Source organism: Triturus cristatus, chromosome 4_2 (assembly GCF_964204655.1).
Source record: "Triturus cristatus chromosome 4_2, aTriCri1.1, whole genome shotgun sequence".
NCBI lineage: Eukaryota > Metazoa > Chordata > Amphibia > Caudata > Salamandridae > Triturus > Triturus cristatus.
The window spans coordinates 718,868,427-718,894,917 of record NC_140586.1 but is presented as its reverse complement, the minus strand read 5'-3'; the positions used below and the strand labels follow the sequence as shown (position 1 = coordinate 718,894,917).

The 26,491-nt window shown below is 41.4% G+C and overlaps 1 protein-coding gene across 2 annotated transcripts in view; it reads left to right on the top strand.

Moving 5' to 3' along the window:
- The window catches only part of LOC146834958 (enoyl-CoA hydratase domain-containing protein 2, mitochondrial-like), a 217,090-nt gene that overhangs the window by 170,931 nt on the left and 19,668 nt on the right, over positions 1-26,491 (top strand). Inside the window, exons 6-8 of one of the 2 annotated variants that reach the window (XM_085602601.1) lie at positions 6,736-6,792; positions 6,961-7,148; positions 23,997-24,047. In XM_085602601.1, coding sequence (XP_085458727.1) covers positions 6,736-6,792; positions 6,961-7,148; positions 23,997-24,047 — 296 coding nt within the window. The remainder of the gene's footprint in view (positions 1-6,735; positions 6,793-6,960; positions 7,149-23,996; positions 24,048-26,491) is intronic. The other variant, XM_085602600.1, reaches the window with a different exon arrangement.

The window sequence follows — 26,491 nt, the reverse complement described above, 5'->3', positions numbered from 1 at the left end:
AAAGCTGCATAAACACAACAAATAAGTGTTTTGCACACTTCTGTCATTGGGCTATACTTGGGCTACATCTGGGTGATATTTGTGCTGCATTTGGGCTAGTTTGTCTCTGGTGGCCATCTTGGGAGATTTATTTGTTATGAAGTTTCCTAATTTCCTCATTTACTGCAGTCTCCTCAGTAGGAAATACTTTCAGTTTTTTACTTTGATTCCATCAAGAAGGCATTCAGATGTGTCACACATTTGCCATAAATTCTGAATGCGAGCACTCTAGTTGCTCATTAGATCACTGTAGTAAAGCTACTGCTCACCAGGGAAGTCTGCTGCTGGTATTGAAAGTGCATGTTTCAGTCTGCATGTCAGAATTTTTTAATGAAATAGAAGAGGATTTGAGAAGTCAAAAGGTGCCCTAATTTTTCTTTCTGCAGCACTAATCATACTTTCTATGGCAAAATGAACCCCCTCATTGTGTTCCTTTTTAAATTGAATGTTTTAAGAGTTACCACTTTATTCCAATCAAGATGGCTTCAGGTGTGCAATACGTTTGTCATAAGTAGGACTGTTAGCGCTCTAGTTGTTCTTTAGAACACTCTGGGATGCTGCAGTAGAACATAAAGGAATCAACTGACAGTCTCTGCCCTTGTTGGATGTACATGTTTTACTGAGAATGTCAGACTTCATTCTCACATGACTGAGAAAGATAATGTGGATTTACAGAACATATGCTCTCCGTTTAGCTTATAGATCACCTTCCAAACCTCTGTGGGAAAAGCATGAGAAAATAGTTTTTTCTCAAACATGATTCATGATATCCCAGCAGAAGGCTTTTTCACATGGTAAAATCACCTTAGAACACACCACAATTTCTAAAATGAGTATGGTACCATAAAGAATGATTTATAATGTAACTAAAGTCTTACAACCTTCTATTAACTGCAATGCTTTTTAATGAAGTGCTATCATGTATATTGGTCCCAAGATGGCTGCCAACACTTCTTGGATCAGATCTCACGATGAGATGTGTGGTTAGGCTCCGCCCAGATATATATGTGATTTTACTTTTGATTTTCTCAGGAACTACTGAACGGATGTACACCATTTAACCAAATGGCAGGACTCTGAACCAAGGGCTACCTTTTTGCCAAATTTGGTGTAATTCCGTTCAGCAGTTCGGGCTGTAGCTGCGACTAAAGGTTCCTATAGAAAATTGCATGGGGAAAACACGTTTTGGGACCCCCCTTTCTTTCTCGGCCCCCGCTTGACGAATCACCCCGAGACTTTCAGGATAGGAGTGGACCGGAGCTGGCCAAAATTTTTTAACATTTCGCGAAGATTCGTCAACCGGTGCCAAAGTTATTGGGAATACAATGTTGCGGGATTTCCTATGGAAAATAGGTCCTAACTATAACTACCTACAGGCAACCGCCAGTAGGTAAAAAAAAATATATATGTGTGTGTGTTTATGTATATGTGTATATATTTAAATATTTGTATATTTATATATGTATATGTGTGTATACATGTATATGTGTAGATGTGTATATATATGTGTGTATAAATTTTGGGGTTTTTTTTTGCACACAAACGATGCAGCACTCCAGAGTTTAAGTTCAAGGATTTAATCCAGCAACACTCCACCAATGCGTTTCAGCCTTACCACGGCTTTGATCACGGTTAAAGCCGTGGTAAGGCTGAAACGCGTTGGTGGAGTGTTACTGGATTAAATACTTGAACTTAAACTCTGGAGTGCTGCGTCTTCTGTGTGCAAAATTGAAATTTAGGGCCAGGATCCGGCCTCCTCGCATTGCACCCACTGTTGAGGGCACCGAACGACCCAGGGTCACATTGCAGGAAAATATGAATATGTATGTGTATGTATTTGGTCATGTGATCAAGGCCCGAGTGGGGGTCGAAACACGTCATGACGGACAGGCTTGACTAATATGCAATAAAATAAAAAACTTGATTGGCACTGATGTCTGGGTCCGCTCTTCGTCCTTTCCTACCCGTGGGAGGCAGAGACTAAAGGCGAATTTCCGTATATATATATATATATATATATATATATATATATATATATATATATATATATAGGCAGGAGGTGCGTGGTAGAAGTTCGACGGTGCAGTTTTCAATGCTGCGAGACATTCCACCGACCCACGGAGGTTTTAATAATTGAAATATATGTGGCAGCGCCTAAAGAACTCACTAGAGATCACTGCACAGCACTACAAAGACCAGCAGGCAGCTCTGCTGCCCTGCCCACTTGGGCGAGTGTTACGAATATTTAAAGCGCTGTGGACTGTCTTAGCGCTTGCTTGAACTTTAGCCCCAGATGAAGTGCGGAGAGGAGCACAAAACGCGTTGGGCTTTGCAAATTGAGGGGAATTACCTTTGCCTTTGAATACTGCAGCTGCTACCAATAAACGCTGAATACTTACCTTCCTGTGAGAGGCTTCTGTTGAGGGGACAACTTGTTTGTGGGATTCGTTAACGGCCCATCTTGCCGTGACAAGAAGCCCCACCGTGTTCCAGCGGACCAATGCAGGCGCCAACCGAGGCAAGCATATATGGGCAGGAGGTGCGTGGTAGAAGTTCTACGGTGCAGTTTTCAATGCTGCGAGACATTCCACCGACCCACGGAGGTTTTAATAATTGAAATATATGTGGCAGCGCCTAAAGAACTCACTAGAGATCACTGCACAGCACTACAAAGACCAGCAGGCAGCTCTGCTGCCCCGCCCACTTGGGCGAGTGTTACGAATATTTAAAGCGCTGTGGACTGTCTTAGCGCTTTCTTGAACTTTAGCCCCAGATGAAGTGCGGAGAGGAGCACGAAACGTGTTGGGCTTTGCAAATTGAGGGGAATTACCTTTGCCTTTGAATACTGCAGCTGCTACCAATAAACGCTGAATACTTACCTTCCTGTGAGAGGCTTCTGTTGAGGGGACAACTTGTTTGTTGGATTCGTTAACGGCCCGTCCTGCCGTGACAAGAAGCCCCACCGTGTTCCAGCGGACCAATGCAGGCGCCAACCGACGCAAGCATATATGGGCAGGAGGAGCGGCTTCTGTTGAGGGGACAACTTGTTTGTTGGATATATATATATATATATATATATATATATATATATATATATATATATATATGGTTAAACTCGCTGGAATCCTACTCGTGGTTTATCTGATGGCGGCGATTCTCAAATCTATTCAAATCTGCTGTAGATACCTGATGCAAGTTGTCATATTGTTTTTTATATTCTGGTATGTTTTTTGTTTTATTGTCTGCTGTATTTTATTGCAATGGTTTCAAGTAACTAAGCAAATAAAATAAACTTAACTGACACGCTCACACACACACACATATATATATATATATATATATATATATATATATATATATATATATATTCATATTCACGTATACACACACAGGACAGGGCCTACAACTTATCATAATGTATAAGAACATTCATTTAAATAAGCAAATAGTGTTTCTCTTTCAAAGCAACATGTAAAAACCTTCCAACGGCCATTTAACCGGAAGGACAATGTATGTATTCCAGGCAAAAAAGAGTAACCCTCTAGCATACAGATCCCTGAGTGGCCATTTCAGCTTTCTAAATGACTTGGTGGTGAAGAGGACCACAGAAAAGAAAACATTCTTAAACCATGTCACTAAAACACAAATAATGGAAACTGCTAAGCCTTTCTTTGGCAGAACAAACAGCCTTTAACATTAATTGGCTGAGTGTAAAACAGGATAATTTTCAAAATAGGACACAGATTCTGAGAGGAACTTAGTACCTATGTTTTGATGTTGGTTCTTAGGCCTTTCCCATTAATGTGCTAGGCTCCATTACTTGTTATCATGACAAATCTATCTCAGGAGCTGGTAAATTAATGTTTGTTTCACTGTATTTGGTTTGATAAATGACACTGCCTGTGCAAAGGCGTTCAATATTCCCTATTCTGTTCCCTGCCTTTAGAGTTTGGAAGAGGTCAGATATTTATCAGTTCATCTCAATTTGAGAGGATGTTGCCGTCATAGGTAGGAGAAAGTCATTCCTCCCATTCTGATTGTCTTCATTTGGGAAACTTGCATGAGCATCAGGGATGAAGAATGACGTGCTATTTAGGGTGTGCAGTAGAGGCGAACGCAAAAAGGGATAAAGCCTTAAAATCTATATTGTTGTGAAAGACCAAAAATGGTGTTATACAAGGTGACATAATAGATAGAATTGATTGATCCCTTTTGTGAGCAAACCCTTTTTTGGGTGCCCACCTCCATTTTTTGTTAACTGGTCTTGCTGTTTTTAACTCAGCACACTGGGACACTGCTGTCCAGTACCCAGGGTATCTGCTTTGACTACTACAACATGGTAACCTCCCTAATTGGCATATTTAACTTTACAGTAAGGCAATAGTAATTGGTGCAGGAAAATTCACCAATGGCAAGAAAAGTTAAATGTCACTGCAGCACCTATTGTCCCATCCGCTAGGCTGATGAGGTAAAACCTGGCTTTAGGTCTACATGTAGCCTGAGGTCTATATGTAGCCTGATGGCTGCAGCTTTTAAATCTGCAGACGAACCTCTCAACATAACTCTTTTTAACAGGCAGGGATCCAAATTCTTTAATATTAAGTAAGTAGCCTCCAAGTAGCCTTTTAGCCCACAGGGTAGGTGCAAGAATGTGGCATGTGCTTAAAGTGACAAGCCCCCAAACGCAATTTGCACTGTAAAGGGCTCTAGCTGATGATATGAGAAAAACTAAAGTTCAAATAAAATGTAATTTTGGTTTTGGATAAGCTACAGAAATGGTTCAACCACTGTTGTTAATAGATATTTAAAAAAAAAATCCAATTAAATGCTGAAGTTGCATTTTTGTTAAATATTCAGTAAACATACTTTTTAGAAAGTTAGACTTTGCCTTCCTGCAGCACAAGTAGGCTAATTAGTTGCCCCCTTTTAGTGTTTTTCCCTTAATGAAGTACGAAAACTGCTTCCAGAGCAGAAACAATGGCTAAGGCTTTTTGGTAGAAAGACCAGAGTGTGAGGCATGTGACTTCTCTCAGCTCAGGAATGGCAGTTTCAAAGTGTTCAAGAATGGTGTGACCCACCCATGAGTAATTAAGTATAAACTAAAACTTGTGGAAGAAAACACCTTAGATCCCAGGATTCAGTGTAGCCAGCATGGCACCAGCTCAGTTGGAGAGGGATCTGGTCCTTGAACCAGTTTGTTGTGATTAAGGAAACTGAACTTTTCTCTAGATATTCCCCTGGCTTGGACACCAGCCACCTCAAGATCAAAAGGATTCTGCTATATTGGATTTTACTTAGAATAGGGCACTATAGGACAGGTTGTAGTAAGTCAAATAGGATGTGCTGCAAAAGTGGGAGGGTTTGCCCTTGGGAACTTTTTCCTCAATTGTTAGAGAGTCTGCAGGAGTCAACCCCACCCACTGGCTAGCAAGTCCTACAAATGTAGCACCTCCTCTCCAGTTTATCAGAACACTTTCTGCACCTATGGTAGGACCGAAGAGGACTGGATTTCCTGCTTTGATTGGATTTGCGTTAAATAAGAAACTAAGTCCCTCCACGCAACCCCCAGGATCGGCATGGGGAGAGGAGCTCTGTTTGGAGTGCCCAGCACCATTTATTTTGAGTGCAGCACCATTTATTTTGAGTGCCTCACCATTAATTAATGTTGCAAGCCGCCACTGCAACAAACACAAGCATAATAGGTTGTTCAAGTGCTGCCAAACACTTTGGAGCAAAGAGCATATCAAGAGAATGTAGCACCTGAGACGAGCTTGAGTGTCGCTAGTTCCAAATTAGCTGTTAGATTAGATACTTTACATGGCTTTGAATACATAGATTGTGATCAAATCATCGAAAGATAAGGCAACAAGGAGGTTCTGACCCAGAAAAATGACAGAGGAGGATAATTTTGAAGGGTAAAAGTAGAAAGCACAAAATTAATCACCAGTACCTCAGAGCGTTGACAAATTGGGAGGACGTGATGGTAAGCAATATCGATCAAGGGGTTAATAAAGCTGTACCATCTCCCGTTGTGGTGGTATGATCTTTTGTAGTCTCAAGTGTCTATTGTAAAGTATTATGATACTTCAAGCACCCCAACTCTGTCCTCTTGACAATTCAATATCTTCAGAATGGCCTGCATCATTCACTGACCTCTTTACACTAATGCCCCGAAATACTTGCCTCAAAAATTGATTGTCAGTGGAATCTGTTTCTTTTACACCTCAGAATCTTTCTGGTGCCTCCTTTAACTAGAAATCAAACACGCCTATCTCGTCGGTTTCCTCTGGTGGGTTTGTATGGAACTGTATTTCCTGCTCAAACCGGCAAAACCCACTCATGAAACATTTAAAGAAATACTTGAAATGCATATTTTCAAGTTCTTGAAAAGTTGATTAAGTTCAATTGTTTTGTATTGAGTCAGACAGTGTATGTGATCACACTCAGGATTTATAATTTGTAATTCTTGACATATATGTGAACAAACTGTAACCACAACTTTGTACGCTATCGCACATGCTGTTTTTCTGACCTGTTACTGTAAATATTACCAGGTATATGTCTGGTCAATGTTATTATTGAGTAAACCACTTAGTCAGCTCATAGGAATTGTACACTCAATAGGTTTACTGAAAATTGTGTATAAAAACTGAAACGTTTCTATGCTTATTATGGGCACTTTTTGTTTCCAAATAGCTTCGTCAGCAAAAATAGGGCTCATTGAGACGACAAGAGGACTTCTCCCTGGTGCAGGTAATGTACCGTCACCTGGTTCTTTATTTGTAGATTTTAGTCACTTGACAGGGGCAGGATTCCATCCTGGCCTAGTCACATGGTACATCTCTTCCCAAGAGTTGATGGAATTGTAATGACATCACAGGCGTTGTGACGTACTATTTGCTGTGTGTTGTTTGTCTGCAGGGGGCAGTCAGCGTTTACCACGTCTCATAGGACTGGGTCTTGCCAAAGAGCTCATTTTCACCGGAAGACAGGTGACTGGCGACCAGGCACTCTCCCTTGGGCTTGTTAACCACGCAGTAGCACAGAATGAGTCTGGCGACGCCGCTTACCACAAGGCAATGGCCTTAGCGGAGGAGATCGTTCCTCGGGTGAGTGTCTTATCTCTTTGTTTCTTAATTGCTTACCCAAAGAGCACTGAATGAATGAATGAATAAATCACTACATTCAATTCTGATCAACGCTTTGTGAGATGTACAACGGGCTGTCTTTCTATCAATCTATGTAAATAGTGTTTTAGTATATATGCAAATAGACATACCCACGTGGATTTGTTTATATTGAATTGCAGCATTTTTTATTTGTGACAGTTTATTTCATGACAAAATAAGGGTTTTCTTTTCCAGTTGGACTGCATTGCATTGCTTCCCTTTGCCTGAGGTGGATTAAAACAGCCTTTATTTAAAGGAGCCTCAAGGATATTTCCATTCATCCTGTTTTGTATTTGTTGCAAGTGTTGTCTGCCAAGTTGGATGCGATCTTCAACCTTTGGAACATAAAATGGCGTCAGAGAAGGACTTGGGCTTCAGTGTTCACATCTCCGACAGCGGCCAAAGTGCAGCGGAAAAGAGCATATTTTCTTTTACTTTGTCAGCAAGTAAATTAGATTTTTTCTTCTGCACCTTTGTTGCTCTAATGGAGCTAGAAGAGACACTAAAGATCGTGCTTTGTTACTTCGAGTTGCATAGGATAAAACCAGGCCACAAAAGGGTGAACAGCATAAATAAGAAGTGCTTAGGGAAAAAGTAAAATATACATACGGAAGATGGTTTTTTTCATTGTGAAACTTTGCAAAGGTAAGGTAAAGATGTTTTGAAAGGCGGATGGCCCATTGAAAAGAAACCCAACCATCCTGCCACGGTGTGCGATAAAAGTGGCACTACAGCCTACACTAAAAAAGTCCTTTGAATCAAAGATCTAGGGAGTAATTCATAGATTTAGGTGCCCAGAACCATTATCTTCTCTAGTGCGTTTATGTTAGTGGTGAATCAAATATCACGTCAAGTATCAATTATACCATTTGATTCTCTGTCCAGAAAGGTGCAAGCAGTTTCTGAGGTGCTGGTAGCATACACCATAAACTGATACCACAAAGCAAAGGAGAACGTCGCATTATGTACCGATGATGTGGTCTGTATAGTTAATTACTTGCTGGCGATTGATTTGTGCACCTTATAGACACTACCAAAGCAATAATGCGAATCTGTGGCGGCAGCGTTTTAGCAAAATTATGGGTTTGCCGTTTGCCGCATTGGCCACTTAACCCATCGCCTGCTGCATATTCTGCAGATTTTTACACACGAACATTTTGCTACCTCAAACGGATCAAAAAACATGTTGGCGTGTTCCAGTACAGTGGAAGGCCATCTGTAAAGGTTAACAGGTCACATTTCAGTTGCTTGTGCTTATTGCGGTGAAGTAAGGATACGACAGCAATTTCAAGTAAATCCTTTATTGCTGAGGAGCAATCATAGATACATCTTCCACCACGAATACCGGAATCCCGTAGAACCCGTTATCCATTCCAACCCAAACAATTCCAACCCACGAGGATGCCCAGTAACTCACAGTCACGCGAAGCGTAACTATTCGTTACCAAGCAACACAACATGCGGTTGTTGGTAGTTAAACTGGTACTAACGAGGTGACATTTTTGCGCAGTATTACCATGTGTAAACAAAGACAAAATAATGATGTAATACTATCTCGAAATGTACTGCATTAATGTGGAAATATGGATTTTTCCGATCAGTTATGTCCCCTATCTTGGACCCCAACGGTTTCATGTATAAATCACAAGTACATGTATGTTCCCTCCAGTTCCAGTTATGAAGACGCAAATACATGTGCGTCCACCGTTAACATGTCCTCTTTCAGATCCGCCATGAATGGGCCGGATATTCCATTCCTAAGTATGAAAGGCCACCGGCTTTATATGGTTCACTTATGCCATTTTACAGTCCAGGCAAGTAGGCCCTGATTCTGTCATCAAGCTTTTCTTGCCTTCTGCCTCTGAGAGCTCCAGTCTGAGCCTGCATCTGTGACCATGAACTTCGTCTCATTCCCTGCGCGGCTCACGAAGCCTGACATCAGCCTGCTGCCTGCCAAAAACTGTATTTCACCTTCGAAATTATCTGCTCCGCTCCCTGCCCAATGCATTCCTGTCTAGTAGTTTAAGTAAACATTCTTCCAGCTACCGAGAAAAGGCCCGGCTTCTCTGTCTTTATGCAAGTAATTCATAGCCCTATTATTATGGACGATTTCTGCCCTCGCATCTAGTGTAGACACTTAGACGCTTGTACACGCACTAACAGTCAGTATAGTCAGTATAGAATAAGATTCTACTCTAAGAGACCTCTCTTTTGGATAATATAGTTCTTTAAACATAGGATGTTAGATATGATTTGGGATTAGGTTGACTTGACCCTCCAGACTTCTGTCGCCACATGTAGAGCTAAATGTCAAGTCCCCTTCACCCCCTAGTTGCACGTCAATCACACGTCATGCTGCTGCGCGCGCATTTCTGCCAAGTATTTCTGCTGACATTGCGAAATTCTTTCATAGAACCACCCTACTATGACATCACACCTGATGACGTTCTTTAGTCACACCCAGTTACGCCTACTTTTTTGCTATGCATGCATGTTTTATCTACATTATGAATTGTTACGCCTCTTGCATCTGCTTCACTGTAATGCCTATTGTATAAAAGTGATTACCTATCAATAAAGTATGTACTTCACTTCCTGAACCTCCGTGGTGATGGAACTTGGAGTCACCGATTCGAATCGTCCATTGGAATAAAGCCCATTCCGAACCTCTAATACCACGGATTCTGCCTCTTATTTACTGAGCTATTTTTATTATGTTTCTGTATCAAATTAAGTCCCGGTAATTAAATTATTTACCACATGAATGGCGCCCGAACAGGGACACTTTCTCATCTCACGCGCCGGCGGTGCGTTGCAGGCCCGGTCTCCTGCCACAGCTGGACGGACAACAACGCGTACCAGCAGGATTTCCTGTATCTCCCTCCGGTCAAGCGGGGGCGACTGAGGCTGCGATCAACACCCAGACGAGGCGGTGAGAAGTGCGAAGTATCCCGACCAGAGCCTAGCTGAGAGAGCAAGATCCGAGGTATACAGAGGCCCACCAAGTTCCGATGTTCCGAAGTGTCCGAAGTATTCGAGTCGAGTCCAGTCCAGTCCGGTCCAGTTCAGTTCCGTTCCGAGGCCTTCCGTTCCGAGCTACCCGGTGAGTACCATTACTGGGGAGGCGTTCTGACGTGCCCATAGGTTGTGCCGGTCAAGACGGGTTTGGGTACACAAATCCGGTCTGCACTGTTTTAGCAGTGTATCTGTACTGTTTAGCAGTATATCTAGTATATCAAGTATATAAATTCAGAATAATTCAGTTAATGCCGAGTATTATGTTTAGTGATTAAGTTTCCTTAGATCGTCATCATCATCGTTGCTCCGTTAAATGTTAAATGTTAAATGTTTTAAATACGTTCTGCATATTGTGGTGTGAATGACTGTTCATTATTGTGTTTATTGTATTAAGTTTGTTCAAGATCAAGTATCAGATCAGTTCTCAATATGCCGCTCTTTTCGAAATTAAGACAGATCACAACTAGAAAAGGGGTACTCGAAGAAGCTGTTCCTATTCCTCCTAGGGACACTCCAGGGTACTTCATGTATCATAAACACGGCTTAGACGCTATATTATTTCTTGATTTATGGGTAGACTACACCAAGGAATTACCAGAAAGTCAGAGGTGGCCCGCAGCTGGGACCTGGGATGCAGAGTGCATCATGAAAGTAGAGGAAGAGTTATGGAAAAGGAAAGCCAGACAGTCACAGAAAGACGCCGTTGAGTTATGGCGTAAAGAATCTCATAGACGTCTAGAAAAAGCACTCCGACAGGAAGAGAAAAATAAAGAGAGTTCAAATAAAGTCCGAGAAAATCTATTAATTGAAGAAGGTACACGAGTGAAATCAGAACAAGTAGACAGACAAAGAAATGCCCTTATGAATGGTATGTAACCCCTCCTGGCCGAGGGATTACCTAAGGCTACTCCGGAGATACCAAAAGACTTGCCACCCCCATTGTTTCCAATAAAAATGCATCCTAAGGGGCATCCTAGAACCGCAGAAGATGTTTTTCTTTCCTCATACTTAGATGACGCAGCTCCCGAGTATGCTAATCCCGCCCCACATAGACCGCCTGCCAGGGAGGTTCAACGCCAAGATCCAGTATCTGTATCTCTACAGCAACAAATCCAGACACAAGTTCCGGCAAGCACATCTGTTTCCACATCGGTTCCTACAGCTACTTCTATAGCTGTGTCCACACCTATAGTTGCTGTGTCGCGTTCAACGAATCCTTTTACGCCCGATACCCCAGATGGGGCTACCGGAGGTGCTACCAACATTTTTTCTACGCCACCCAGAGTAAATAAACTTACCTTTCAAGAATCAGCACATCCACGTACCCCCAAACTCATAAATGCCCGCACGCTTAAGGAACTTCTTATAGATTGTAGATATGACCCTGTGCCCGGCAAAGAGGACGAAATGATCATGGCATCATTACATATCAGACGAGCCGCGGTGTATTTAGGGAAGTTACCAGGAATGACTGTGCATCTAGATAATATATACCATTTTGTCCAAACAGGGCGAGATTCCGTATGTATTAACAGAGCTATGGAATACCAGAAAGTGGAGATACAGGGGGAACTGTTACGTTTCCTCATAAATTGTGTGATCAGAAATCAAGACCGACCGGGGGTAGATCCGGAAGCAATGCAAACTCTTACCAGATGGAGCCAGAATATATCAGAAGGGAGACATGACAAGCAAAATTGTATAATAGCCATGTGCCGAAAGATCCGTAGAGAAATAGAACGCCTACACGAAGAGAGATTAGCGGTAGACCAGTTCGAACAAAGCGAGGAGGAAGGATCAGGACTGCCCACAGGACAGTCAGAAACCATAGCCTATGTAGGTAGAGGAAGATCTTGTAATAGTACTAGATGTTTTTCTGACCCGATACGTCCGATATGTCCAGATAATAACAGGAATTTCCAAACACCTATAATAAATATAAGGTCCCCCGAGCATTCGTTCCAAGCCGCTGACAAATTACTCCGAGAACGAAGGGGTTATCATTTACTCGATTCTATGGATGAACAAGAATTAGCCAGGTCAGCCGTTCATTGGGTTGACAGTCCCGGAAAGTATGGTGATGATACTGTAGCACACACATTTTTGAACCTCACCCCAGATGAACAGCGTTTAGCTGGGATTTATATGATTCAACAACTCCTTATACTATATAAAAGTCAGCATTCAGATCCTGGTCCCTTACCTGATATATTGACTGAACTACTCACGAATAGATGGAGAGGTTCAGGTACTAAGTTAATTAGAGAAATACTAGAATCAAGAAAGCAGTACATTCTTTTTGTATGCCCAGAACATGTCTCACTGCCCATCAAGGAAAGAACGACGTATTACATGGACAGACAGAATCCCTTACGAGAAGTGCACCCAATAAAAGGCGAGGACAATGAGTTTAAACGTGTGTTTGTATACACACCCATATCTAAAATAGAATTGTTACAAATGAAGAAAGTGGTACCCAGTCATGACAAAGACCCAGCGGGTTTCCACCGAAAAAATTAAGGACATGTTACTCATGGGAGAGTATACCTATCCCGACATTATGACTATATTAAAGGTATTAATGCCTGCTGGCATTTATGAAAAACTTAAGGAAAAAGAGTGGGAGGTGGGAGACCAAAAGATAGATTGGACAGCATTAGAAACAGAAGAAAAGGCCCGAACTGCAGGAGCAGGGCTTGGGGATAAAACTAAAGCACTACCAGGTTTACTAGTACAGGTACTGCCACGTTTATTAACTACGAAAAAGGAAGACTGGGGTACAATCTCAGCCTGTAAACAAAAGCAAGATGAAGACACTAGTGATTTCTATGCCCGATTTGAAAAATGTTTTGGTATAAATAGTGGCATAAAAGCAAGTAGCGAATCATACCCACATCTGTTTGTGACAAAATTAGTTGAAAATTCCTTGCCCCAAGTGAAGAATAGAGTATTAAAATTCGAGAGTACCTGGCAAGGTAACACCCCATCACAAATGTTACAAATGTTACAGTATCATCACAATAGAATTAGAGAGGAACAAGAACATGAACAAAGACGCATGAAAGACACGAAAATGCTAGTCTCCCAGACAGTTCCAGTTGAAGGACATAAAAAGGGTACGACACATTCCGGTGATTCAGCAGGACCTGTAAAAGGGACATGCAACTATTGTAAACAGCCAGGACATTACATACACGATTGCCCGGTCCTGAAGCGTAATATCGCCACAGGTAAAACACAGGAAAGACCACGGCCACCTAGACAGGATCAGAAAACATACACAAGCTTTTGAAAGCCTAAAGAAAGCTTTATGCCAAGCACCTGTTTTAGCAACACCATGTTACAATAAACAGTTTACACTCTTTGTTACAGAACGCGAGGGTACTGCCTTGTCAGTACTCACACAGGAACAAGCAGGATCACACAAACCATGTGCTTATTTTTCTAGTACATTAGATCCCGTAGCTCAGGCTTTGCCTGCATGCTTAAAATCAGTGGCTATACAGTACAGAGTAACCATTACATAAGTACTAGATAAAGATTTGATCAAACGTAATCCAAATGAATGCAGTAAATGATATAAAGCAACACACACGGGGTATTTTTTTCAGTGAAAGAATCACTAATTTTTATCTAGAAACAGTTCATAAAAAGGAGTACACAAAACAAATGAATGTATAATGTAACATGAAGGGAAAGGCAGCTCAATGTTATCCACAAATCATGACATTACAAAAAAATCCAATCCAATAATTTTAACAGAGATCTGTCTCGTTTATAGAGAACAATCAGCTGTGCAGTTGTACTGTGGAAATGGAAAATATAGTCGACGTTTCGGTCTGTTGAGGCGTCAGTCGGTCAGACCATCTTCAGGACAGATGAACAATACAAAAAGACTCTCGTAGTTTGTTGTAGGACTTTTAGAGGAGTAATCACTTCCTCGTTAGGGATAGATTGTGCTTCATCCGTTTTTATTTGGATGGGTGTATACCATGCGAGGCCCGTGGCAGGACAACGGTGGGCTTCAGAATGTTGACTATTCTGGAATTTGTATGATTCAGAAGGCCAGATGGTCCTTCGTTGATAGATTTTTCACTCAATGCAATGATTTTGGTCTCACAGAACCGGGGAAAGGTCAGAGTACCATCCGTCGATTGGAGCTCGATCGACGGATGGTACTCTGACCTTTCCCCGGTTCTGTGAGACCAAAATCATTGCATTGAGTGAAAAATCTATCAACGAAGGACCATCTGGCCTTCTGAATCATACAAATTCCAGAATAGTCAACATTCTGAAGCCCACCGTTGTCCTGCCACGGGCCTCGCATGGTATACACCCATCCAAATAAAAACGGATGAAGCACAATCTATCCCTAACGAGGAAGTGATTACTCCTCTAAAAGTCCTACAACAAACTACGAGAGTCTTTTTGTATTGTTCATCTGTCCTGAAGATGGTCTGACCGACTGACGCCTCAACAGACCGAAACGTCGACTATATTTTCCATTTCCACAGTACAACTGCACAGCTGATTGTTCTCTATAAACGAGACAGATCTCTGTTAAAATTATTGGATTGGATTTTTTTGTAATGTCATGATTTGTGGATAACATTGAGCTGCCTTTCCCTTCATGTTACATTATACATTCATTTGTTCTGTGTACTCCTTTTTATGAACTGTTTCTAGATAAAAATTAGTGATTCTTTCACTGAAAAAAATACCCCGTGTGTGTTGCTTTATATCATTTACTGCATTCATTTGGATTACGTTTGATCAAATCTTTATCTAGTACTTATGTAATGGTTACTCTGTACTGTATAACTGAATTGAACCTTGCTAAAACAAAATCCCTTGTTGGCCTTCCACTATTACATTCTATCTGCCCGAGCCCTCAAGGGTATATTGGGTGCTACCCCTTAATTTAAATAAAATCAGTGGCAGCAACAGCTTTAGCAATCAGACAAAGCGATGCCATAGTGTTAGGACATCCATTGACAGTTCAAGTACCACATGCAGTAGAGGTTCTTGTGAATCGAACGCAAACACAACATTTGACTATAGCGCGACTTACAGGGTATGAATTAACATTGTTTCAGCCACATATAGAAATCAGACGTTGTAACACATTGAATCCTGCCACACTTTTACCTGTAATCGGAACAGACCCACTAGCTCATGATTGTATTGAAGTTATTACAATCACGACGAAACCCAGACAAGACTTGACAGATGTCCCATTGTCAGACCCAGACCTGACGTTGTATGTAGATGGTTCATGTATGAGAACAAGTACAGGAGAATTAGTGGCCGCTTACGCAGTCACAACAGACACTGAAGTCATCGAAACAAATTGCACAAATACCTTGTCAGCTCAAGCCGCAGAGCTCATCGCTCTGACACAAGCCTGTATTCAAGCCACAAATAAAAAAGTCAACATATACACTGATTCACGTTATGCATTCGGAGTTGTACATGACTTCGGCGTGCTGTGGCGAGAGAGAGGTTATTTAACTTCTCACGGTGCCCACATTCAGCACGGACCCCTCATTCATGCCTTATTAGATGCAATACATCTACCCACAGCAATATCAATTATGAAGTGTAAAGCTCATACGAAAGTTACTGATATCATTTCTCAAGGCAATGATCTAGCTGACAGAACAGCTAAACAGACTACTCAAACATCCGACATGACAAAGACAATAGTCCCGACACCAACACATTGTATGACGGTTAAAGATCCTACTCTTGACGTAATTGACATACAGACACATGCTACGCCAGACGAAATAAAGAAATGGACTGAATTAGGAGGGATTCAAACGGATCAAGGATGGATGACGAAGGAAAAATCTGTGTGGTTCCTTCCTGATTCAATGGTCCAAGTCATTATTAACACTATACATAGTCCAGCGCATCTAGGAGAAAAAGCTATGCTAGACAGCATTCAACACATTTGGTTCAACAAACATTTACGAGCAGCAGCCAAACAAAAAGTTCGTACCTGTATGATCTGTTGTCAGTTCAACCCAGGAAAAAGCATTCCCGTAGAACAGGGTGGATTTCAGCCTCCTGATCACCCTTTTGAAGTCCTCCAGATGGATTATATCCAGATGGAACGATGTCGAGGATTCAAATATGTTCTCGTAGTTGTCTGTGCTCTCTCCCGTTGGACAGAGGCATACCCGGTTTCAGATTACACTGCCCCGACTACTGCCAAACAGTTGGTTCGAGAATTCTTCCCACGATACGGTTTACCACGTGTTGTCTACTCAGATAACGGCCAGCCGTTTTCATCCGAACTAATGAAACACGTTTCACTTTTGTTAGGCTATCAGTGGAAATTCCACTGTGTCCGACACCCCGAGGCAGCAGGTCTCGTGGAAAGACATAATCAGATCCTGAAAATTAGATTGTCCAAAATATGCAGAGAGAAAGGTGTCGACTGGGTAGTAGCATTACCAGTTGCACTCTTTTACATGAGAATGGTAGCACACTCTCGAACAGGGCTATCCCCGTATGAGGTGATCTTTGGCAGACCACCGAATATGTGGGGGACGCCGATACCACGCAAAATAACTGATATTGACTGTAATATGCTGACAGATTACTTGGCTTCCTTGATGTCTGCACTACAATCTTGTCGTTCACAGGTAGCTGCAGCTTTTCCTGACAACACTGAGGTGAAACCCCATGACGTAGTTCCGGGGGACCTGGTCTTAGTGAGGAACTTTGATCGGAAGACTCAGCTGGATCCTAGGTGGAGGTCGCCGCAACTGGTCTTGCTCACCACAAGGACAGCCGTGAAGATCGAAGGCAGGAAAGGCTGGATACATTCAAGTCATATCAAGAAATTTCATGGACTACCATCGGATGTAAATACCACACCTTGTGTGTCTTCACCCATTGACTCAAAACTTCCTTTGGTTGAAATGAGTAATCACGAACAATATAAACTAAAACTCAGGTCTAACCAGTCAGGCAATTTGATTGTTTAAGTCCTCTCCAAGGTGAAGCGGTTGAATTTGTCTCTGACATGTATCCCTTAGACCTGAATAGAGAAAACACCCGAAAAATGTTGAAACGACATGCGTACTGTAAATCACTGCGTAGTCATTGCACAGTGACGTTATTAATTTTGTTTTTCTTAAGTCTTTTAATAATCACTGCAAGTATATTGTTGCACATATATTATCCTATTTCTAGACATGTTTATAATGTTACTGCTGAACATTCTTTTAGTGAATTACCTCCACATGAGTTGTCTTATAGATTTGCGCTGCGCAATAACACGTTTATTAGTATGTTACATCATTCCCATCAGGTTAGCAATGCTACAAATTGTTGGATATGTGGCCGACTCCCTCCCTATCAGAATTATAAAGGAATTCTACCTCTCTTTCCATACCCGTTCACACACAACGGCTCCTGTGGAGCATGGTTTAGTTTAATTAATTCCCTAGACTCAAATTCTGCAGTTTATCAAGATAACTGGGTATGGGGAAATTTGAACTTAGTTTTACTTAAAGTCTGCTACCCTAACAAGGAGGGACTTCCCAAGAGAACAGGAACTGATCTAGAAAATGAAGTGTATGGATTAGGTAATTTTACGCTTAATCTTATGATCCTAAATGTCGAATCCGAAGCTACTCCAATTTTGCCCGCTATGTCAATATTTCCAGTAAAAGGTGAATTATGTGTAAGAAAGAATGGTTCCATACATATGGGCCATAGTAGATGCACCACTGTAGTAGAATTTAGTGATCAAGGCAAGTCTACATTTAGAGCCTCCCGCCATTCCTATTTCATATGTGGTCAGACGGCATATGTACGTTTGCCTCTAGATTGGGATGGTACCTGCTACATTGGATTCCTTTTGCCACCTGTTTTCCTAGCTCCTCCTGATTATCACAGAAATACTCACTTAGTACACAATAGAGAAAGGAGAGATCTCCCAATAGTCGATTACACTGAAACAGCATGGGAAAAATACACAGATTTCAATAAAGGTCTCTTTCCCTATATAGGTACCGTTACTAATAGTAAGCTGATACGTAGATTAACTAGAACCCTTGAAGCAGTAGTGAACGAAACTATTTCCGCCTTAGGCAATTTAACAGAAGAGCAGTCTGCTATGCGGATTGTTGTGCTTCAAAATCGTCTTGTCCTTGACGTCATCTTGGCCGATAGGGGCGGAGCTTGTAGGGTCATCGGATCAAGTTGTTGCATTTTCATACCAGAAAATTCGCCATCTGTATATAAAGCCATAACTCGCCTTCATAAGATTGTAAGCCAGATACACCAGAATCCAGGCACCTGGACTTGGTCCGGTTGGTTTTGGAGTGTATTATCTACCTTTGGATGGAAGGTCCTATCCTTCCTAGGTATTGGCCTTCTCATACTATTCAGTTGCTGTCTATGTCTACAATGTGGACCAGCGATCTGTGGTCTGTGTGCCACATCGTGTATTCCACCACCAAGATTTCATTCATCCCAGAAGAAAAAAGAAGAACAAATGATGCTATATGAACAGATCAACGGATTGATGAAGATTGATATCTCTTAACGGGCAAGTAGGGGACAAGGAGGGAATGTGGAAATATGGATTTTTCCGATCAGTTATGTCCCCTATCTTGGACCCCAACGGTTTCATGTATAAATCACAAGTACATGTATGTTCCCTCCAGTTCCAGTTATGAAGACGCAAATACATGTGCGTCCACAGTTAACATGTCCTCTTTCAGATCCGCCATGAATGGGCCGGATATTCCATTCCTAAGTATGAAAGGCCACCGGCTTTATATGGTTCACTTATGCCATTTTACAGTCCAGGCAAGTAGGCCCTGATTCTGTCATCAAGCTTTTCTTGCCTTCTGCCTCTGAGAGCTCCAGTCTGAGCCTGCATCTGTGACCATGAACTTCGTCTCATTCCCTGCGCGGCTCACGAAGCCTGACATCAGCCTGCTGCCTGCCAAAAACTGTATTTCACCTTCGAAATTATCTGCTCCGCTCCCTGCCCAATGCATTCCTGTCTAGTAGTTTAAGTAAACATTCTTCCAGCTACCGAGAAAAGGCCCGGCTTCTCTGTCTTTATGCAAGTAATTCATAGCCCTATTATTATGGAAGATTTCTGCCCTCGCATCTAGTGTAGACACTTAGACGCTTGTACACGCACTAACAGTCAGTATAGTCAGTATAGAATAAGATTCTACTCTAAGAGACCTCTCTTTTGGATAATATAGTTCTTTAAACATAGGATGTTAGATATGATTTGGGATTAGGTTGACTTGACCCTCCAGACTTCTGTCGCCACATGTAGAGCTAAATGTCAAGTCCCCTTCACCCCCTAGTTGCACGTCAATCACACGTCATGCTGCTGCGCGCGCATTTCTGCCAAGTATTTCTGCTGACATTGCGAAATTCTTTCATAGAACCACCCTACTATGACATCACACCTGATGACGTTCTTTAGTCACACCCAGTTACGCCTACTTTTTTGCTATGCATGCATGTTTTATCTACATTATGAATTGTTACGCCTCTTGCATCTGCTTCACTGTAATGCCTATTGTATAAAAGTGATTACCTATCAATAAAGTATGTACTTCACTTCCTGAACCTCCGTGGTGATGGAACTTGGAGTCACCGATTCGAATCGTCCATTGGAATAAAGCCCATTCCGAACCTCTAATACCACGGATTCTGCCTCTTATTTACTGAGCTATTTTTATTATGTTTCTGTATCAAATTAAGTCCCGGTAATTAAATTATTTACCACATTACGCCGCATGATTTCCTTTTCCCTTTCACATAATTTAGTCAACCCTGGCACATAATTTGGACCTCCACTGTCGCATAATTCCTGTGCCCCTATTTATGGGGACCTGCATGCATAAAGCAGAGCAAAGGCGTTAAAGGGAATTAAGTTATGATACACACCAATCCGAAGCCTTGAAACACCATTATAAAATTGGCACACTAACTGCCGCTTTCTCAGAGGCACAAAAAATGTAAAAAAATTTGCGCCCCGTTTAAAGCAGAGTTTCATCTCAAATTACACTCAGTCGCAAGGTTTGTGTGCCTCTAATTTCCTGCAGGTAATACCTAGAAAAACAGTTCAGCAAATACAATGTGCTGAAGGTAATGTGGCCTTGTATTGATCACTAACAGGAGGCTGCTGTCACTTGGATAAACTTGACTGCAGTGTGATAAATGCTCCCAATCACGTATAAATAAATTATTGCTATAAAAAAAGTTTTGACACAGTTTACTTCTAGTGCCTCGCATAGTTTGAACAGATATATATTGTTCTCTTCTGGAAGCTGCAGCTTGAAGGAAAGCATTGTTTGCTCTGCCACAATTCATTTGCTATTTGGCTGTTGTGGTTGTTTTTCATGTCCACATTTTACTATATTTTTTAGAAGTGATGTAAAATTGGTGTTGCGCTTCAGCGTTGCGATCACGTTATTAGGCCATTTCCCACAGTGGTAACTTTCACCTTGTGAAAACGTGTGCAGTTTGCTTCATGAGGTGAAGGTGTACTTTTCAACCCCATTTCTTGCTCTGTCAGATAAAGTCTTACATATTTTTTCTTTACAAGAGGTAGCTCTTGTGCTCCTGATCGGCTGTTCACCAGTGTTTGCCAAAATGTATTTCTTTTCAGTTTCTTCATATTTTTCTTCTAAACAAAGGGGTGGCTTTTCTTGTATAACAACTACAAACAGCATTATGCCAGTAGGAATGTTGGCCCTACAGATCAACTCCCTTCAATCTACTAAGTGTGTGCCTACAGGTTTGTTGTTTCCACAGGTGTTAAGTTGGAAGGAATGTAGGGGAGCAAAACATCATGGCAGTTTGATACTCTTCTCATATTGTAATGGCTATCAGACCCTGGAATAAAGAGAAACTTAACAAAACCTCTATTTGTGGCAAATGTAAACACACATTGGTTTTATTTTTATTTTTAAGTGCAGTATTATACAACTGGGATAGTACTCATGACTGTGGTATTGAGCACTCCACATTTAAACTGCAGCAGAGCAGTGGACTAATTTTAATATAATGCTGCAGACATGCTAGTTTGGTTCTTTTGCTACTTAATCACAGAGATGTGTCCCTGGGCTATAATATAGCTTATGTGAGAAACTGGGTTGTTAGTGAGGAGTGTGAAACCCTACTTAAGAAACAGCCACAATCTTTATTAGGGCGAACCACAAAAAGTAATTAATGTAACCTATGCTTAACGCCAGGGACGATAGTCTTTGCTGTCCTGATAATTAGAAAGCACATTAAAAAACGTCATAAATTATAAATGAAATGTAACATGAACAGTTGTTTCTCGTCACTCACACATACTTCAGAAGATGAATGCATATGGGATGTGTAAGGGACTGCGGATGGTGTTTGCACACAGTGTGAATGTTTGGATATATAGATAGAACATGCCGGAGGTTCTCTGAATGATTGTAACTGGTACAAAAAAATTAAAAGCAGCTAAATACAGAACTGTTTGAGTGTCAAACATTATGTAGGCCACTTAGCAGTAATGAATTATCCACCATAGTGGCCTAATGGTGGTTGTAGGTGATTTCTATTGTTTCTATGTAGTGTGAGGGCTCTGACTCCATCTAGTGGGTTTCAGGATTTCTCTTCTATCTCTACTTCTATTGAGAAGGTAGATCTACTTCAATAGAGAGCTATCAAAGGTGGTTGGGTAGTAACCTTGGGGAAGGGTAGTGGTGGAAGTGGGCCTTTGTCTGAGATCAGGACCTCATCATGAATATTCTGCAGTGTGCAGATCATTGTCTAGCTTTCCATCAGGCGATGAGTTACAGTTGGGAGGAAAGATCTTTCTTCTTGTAGTCAGTTGCTCGCTGAAATTCAGATTGGGTATTAAATCTGTCTTTCAGCAGTGCTAGTTGTGGCTAGAGCCAATAGACGAAGTGGGGGGGCCAGTAGAGGCAGTGGGTGTGGCCTCCTGAATAAAATTGAGCACCTGCACTTAATATTTTACAAATTAAGCACTGGGCGGAAGCATTGTTTAGATTTCATCACATGGCTAAATACCAAGCAATTGTGTAACTTGGCAATGATATAAGGCCAAAAGATCATATGGACATATTAATAACTTTCCTAATTTTAACTTCTCTCACTCATAAATTTCACTTTTTAGCTTTAAATTGTTACTTACAAAATCGCAGCATCACATAAAAATTTGCCTCCTTACCTGCATTGTTTCTGCCCTTCATCCTGTCCATTATGGGTCGTGCATGATGGTGGAGTAAGTAATTTGACATTGCTTTATCAAATAGGGGATTTATTGTATAGCAGCGCTTATGTAACCCTCCCCAGGTCAGGTGCAAAATAGGTGTATTATGCAGAATTCTCTGCGCTGTGTAGCAATTTAGTCCCACCCTTAACACGGGTGGGACTAAGTTGTCATTGTCCTTTAGATTTCTCATTTTTAGAAACTAGTTTATGCTTATGTTTTGTAATTTTAATATCGGGAGTATATTGATGTTTAAGGAGGTTTTATTCATTCACTTTAATTCCGTACATGTTTATACTATAACACAACAGCTCCTACAGAACGAAAAGCATTTTTCTCCTGTAACACGAAAGATTTGACAGGGTATAAATGATGTTCTATTGTAACAAGAAAGCTTTAGCTGAACCGAAACGCCATAAAAAACAAACGACAGAGGAAAATTTCCTAATGTTGGTGCATCCATAGTGAATACATTCATTGATACGTTACCGCTTTTAAAAAACAAATCAGATATGTACGGAGGCAGTCTTCATATAAATGTATTCCACTACCGTGACCGCATGGAAGCACAGTACACACTGATGGGCGTTTATCTTTTTCTTCATTTACATATGTTGACTTTGTATTATTTACAAAGAAACAATGAAAACTTTGTTTGCAGGTTTAACGATGTTCACAGATGTTTGGTGACACCGAGCATATGATTTAAATCATGTATAATATGTACTCCTAGTTGGATTAAATGAGCCCCTCCAGGATTAATATCCGTGAGGTGGAGAATGTGGAGCCCTGAAACAATATATATGTTAGAGAGTACATAAAACTGCTCATGATGGGAACATTCGCATTGGTGCTGCAGCAACAAGTCAGGCGGCCGACCCTCACCGAGAGCCGCAGAGAGACGGATAAAGCCACCTCATGGGGACATTTAGTGGCAGAGGGGCACTGATGCTGGGGTACCCCAGGTGAAAGGAGAGTGTAAGGCCCAGCTCACTATCCATGCAAATCCACAGACATGTACTCTCAATCTGGTGCATAGTTGCATAGGTGCACTCGGAGCTGATTTATATGTTGGCGGAAGGGGGTACTCCTCAATGATGACGGAGTACCCTTTCCGCCAACCAAAAGCTCCACCCGCCTTATTTAGAGTGGGGTAGACCTTCAGTGTGTAGACCTTGACTGAGCGGCCCGTCAAACTTCCAGTGCATTCCCAGGAACCGCGGTTCCTGGAAATACAAGAGATGGCCGTAGGGGTACCGCGGCATCTCTGAATACAGCGGATGGAGTACTCCGCCATGGTGATGGTAATTACTTTGTCTGCCTAGATTTAATTCAGTACTTTAGTATTTATTGAGGAAGGGTAGATTGAATTCTAGCCGCACCCCGCATTGCATTTGAAAGAATGTAGTAGTTTCTCAAGGTATTTGCGTTACCCAGCAACACTTTTAAGTCCATTGAATCGTTTATTTATATTTATGCCTTTTTCTCCTTTTTTTCAAAAGGCTCCAGTGGCAGTGAAAATGGCAAAACTTTCCATGAACAAAGGCATTGAGGTAATTATTTATGTCTGAGGTCCGGATATTAGTAAAACAAGTGACCTAGGACGCAACTGATAATTGCACACCTCGGATAACAGTTCGTTCTTACTTCACCCCATCTTAACTTTGAGTGACAAGCAGACACATCTTTAGCTAACTCTTACCATAATAAGACCCATTCTATGGTGGCACAATCCTGGGTGCAAATACACACCCAATAAATGCTAATGGCATGGGGGTCTCTATTTATTTCTTTGCAGTTTGTATATTATCATGATTAATGCACCTTGGAATGGGGAATTTTTTATGTGCTAGTGGTGCATCCTATTCCCGGTTTCAAGTTTTATCTGGTCAAAAATTGTCCAGCAAATTCTCCTGTGTGCACAATTTATACTCAGGTTAAAATCTGTTTTAGGCGCATACGGGGCTGAAAAAGGATTTACGAAAGATATAGAAAGATATAGAAAGATGGTTTAAGTGTTTCACAGTGGAAATTTCATTGGATTGTGCAATAAAATTAAAGCGGTCAGATATTTAGCCTGTGGAGAAATTAGAATATTGACTCCTAAGCTCCAAGCCACATAGTTGGGCTAGTCTTTATGAAGCAAGGATCACTTATTGGATAACTGGATCGAATCCCAAGTGGCTAGCATAGAGCGATGGAGAAGACGATGGTTGTTTAATAGTGTAGAACCTTGTTTGGAGACTAAGGAATGTCTCCTGGAGGTGAAATCTTTGTGCATCTCCAGACATAGGTAATCAAGAATTTTGCAATCGTCGCTGACAATTAGACCACGTAGTAGCGCAATAATGATCTTTGAAAAAAATATGTACCGCTTTATACTGCAAGATGTCTTATTGCTGTTTCTCTCTAAAGCCTGCGATTCACAGGAAGAAATTGAAGTTGGGCATGTTTAATGTTGTAATGTTGAGGTAGACTTTCCCATTACCCATTATGATGGTGTAATTCCTATTTGCTGGCTCCTAATAAATGCATCAATTTACATAACATGATCACATGTTTATATGAGGTTTGTAAACATCCTGATATCCAACTTTTCAATAGGACAGCTAAGGATAGAATCAAGTGGAGTGTGTCTTGAAATGTGGTGGAGTAAGAGAACCATTAGGAGGCATTTCTGGCTGTCATGAAGGCTACAAGTAAAGCGATTTACCATCTCTGAGAAGCAGAGTCAATCAATTATCTATGTGAGGTCTCCAAAAGGATGGGACAGAGCAGATCACATCTGTGGTTGATAACTCTGAAAGACCACTGAGATCTCTAGCCAGACAGTCACACTTCAGGTTAGCACCTCTAAATTCTAGTGTCACTTGCATGCACACGTGAGGCCTCTAGAAGGTTGCTTTACATGGGTGTAGTTATTGTTATGTCATGTCTGAGCCAATTTAGGACCTGTTTGCTGAGGAGCAATGAGTCTCAGTAGGAAACTATGGTCTTATGCCAAAGTCGTTCATGTGTCAGGTCAAAGCCTTTGGGGGACTTCTAAGTCTAAGGGAGGTCAATCGCTTGCCAGGCAGGGGTTCCAGAGAGGACAGGGTTAGGGTGGAGACTGTCACATTCCATCTAGCATCCGTCTTCAAGGCTGGCTATGCTATGTCTGTTAGTCACATGTCATATCGGAGGCTCTGGAAGGCTGCAGAGGCACAAATAGTCACCTGTTGGCCGAAAGCTTCTAGATGGTTGATTGGGATAGAGCAATTTGAATCTTGCATCTGGTGGCATCAGACTTCAAGCAGCCCTGTATGTCTGAAGATTAGAATAATAGGGCTGGTCTTGTTCTAGGGCATGTTAGGAGAATGCAAGTCTTGGATGGGGTCAGTCATGTGTTACTTCCGAGTCTGTATTAAACTGTAGCACTGGGGTCAGAATGATGTTGGAGAAGTGCCTCAGACAGTAAGGTATAAACTGTCAGGTCAGAATCCTGCAGCCTGTGAGGGAGAGTAGTAGACTTTTAATACTGAAGGCAGTTAATCACGAAGCTGCCATTTCTGTTCCAAGCCATCTTTAAATATATTGAACAGTTGCATGCCCTTATATTTTTCTTTCCGTCTGTCTTTAAGTTATATTTTGTCTTTTGCAATCTTCAGATCTCAGAAATATTCACCCCTCAAGCTATATTCTTTGTTTCTTGAAGCTGTGGTGATTCATTCACTCATGTACTTCTTGAGCTGTTTCCCATAATGCCCACACTAAAACATTTGTCACGGATGTGTAAGTATACCACTTAATTGGAGGCAAATGCAAACCGCCTTGTATTAATATGGTATAGTCCCATTATTATTGGTCATTTGTTGTGTGATCGGGTCCTTGTCGAACAGCAAATTGGGCCCTACCTGGGAGCACTTTTTGAAGTTGTTTATCTTGTTGCTTAAAGGCTTGTAAATCCATGGAAAGTGTGTGTCCATGTGAAAACAGTGTGTTTATGTGAAAGCAGAGT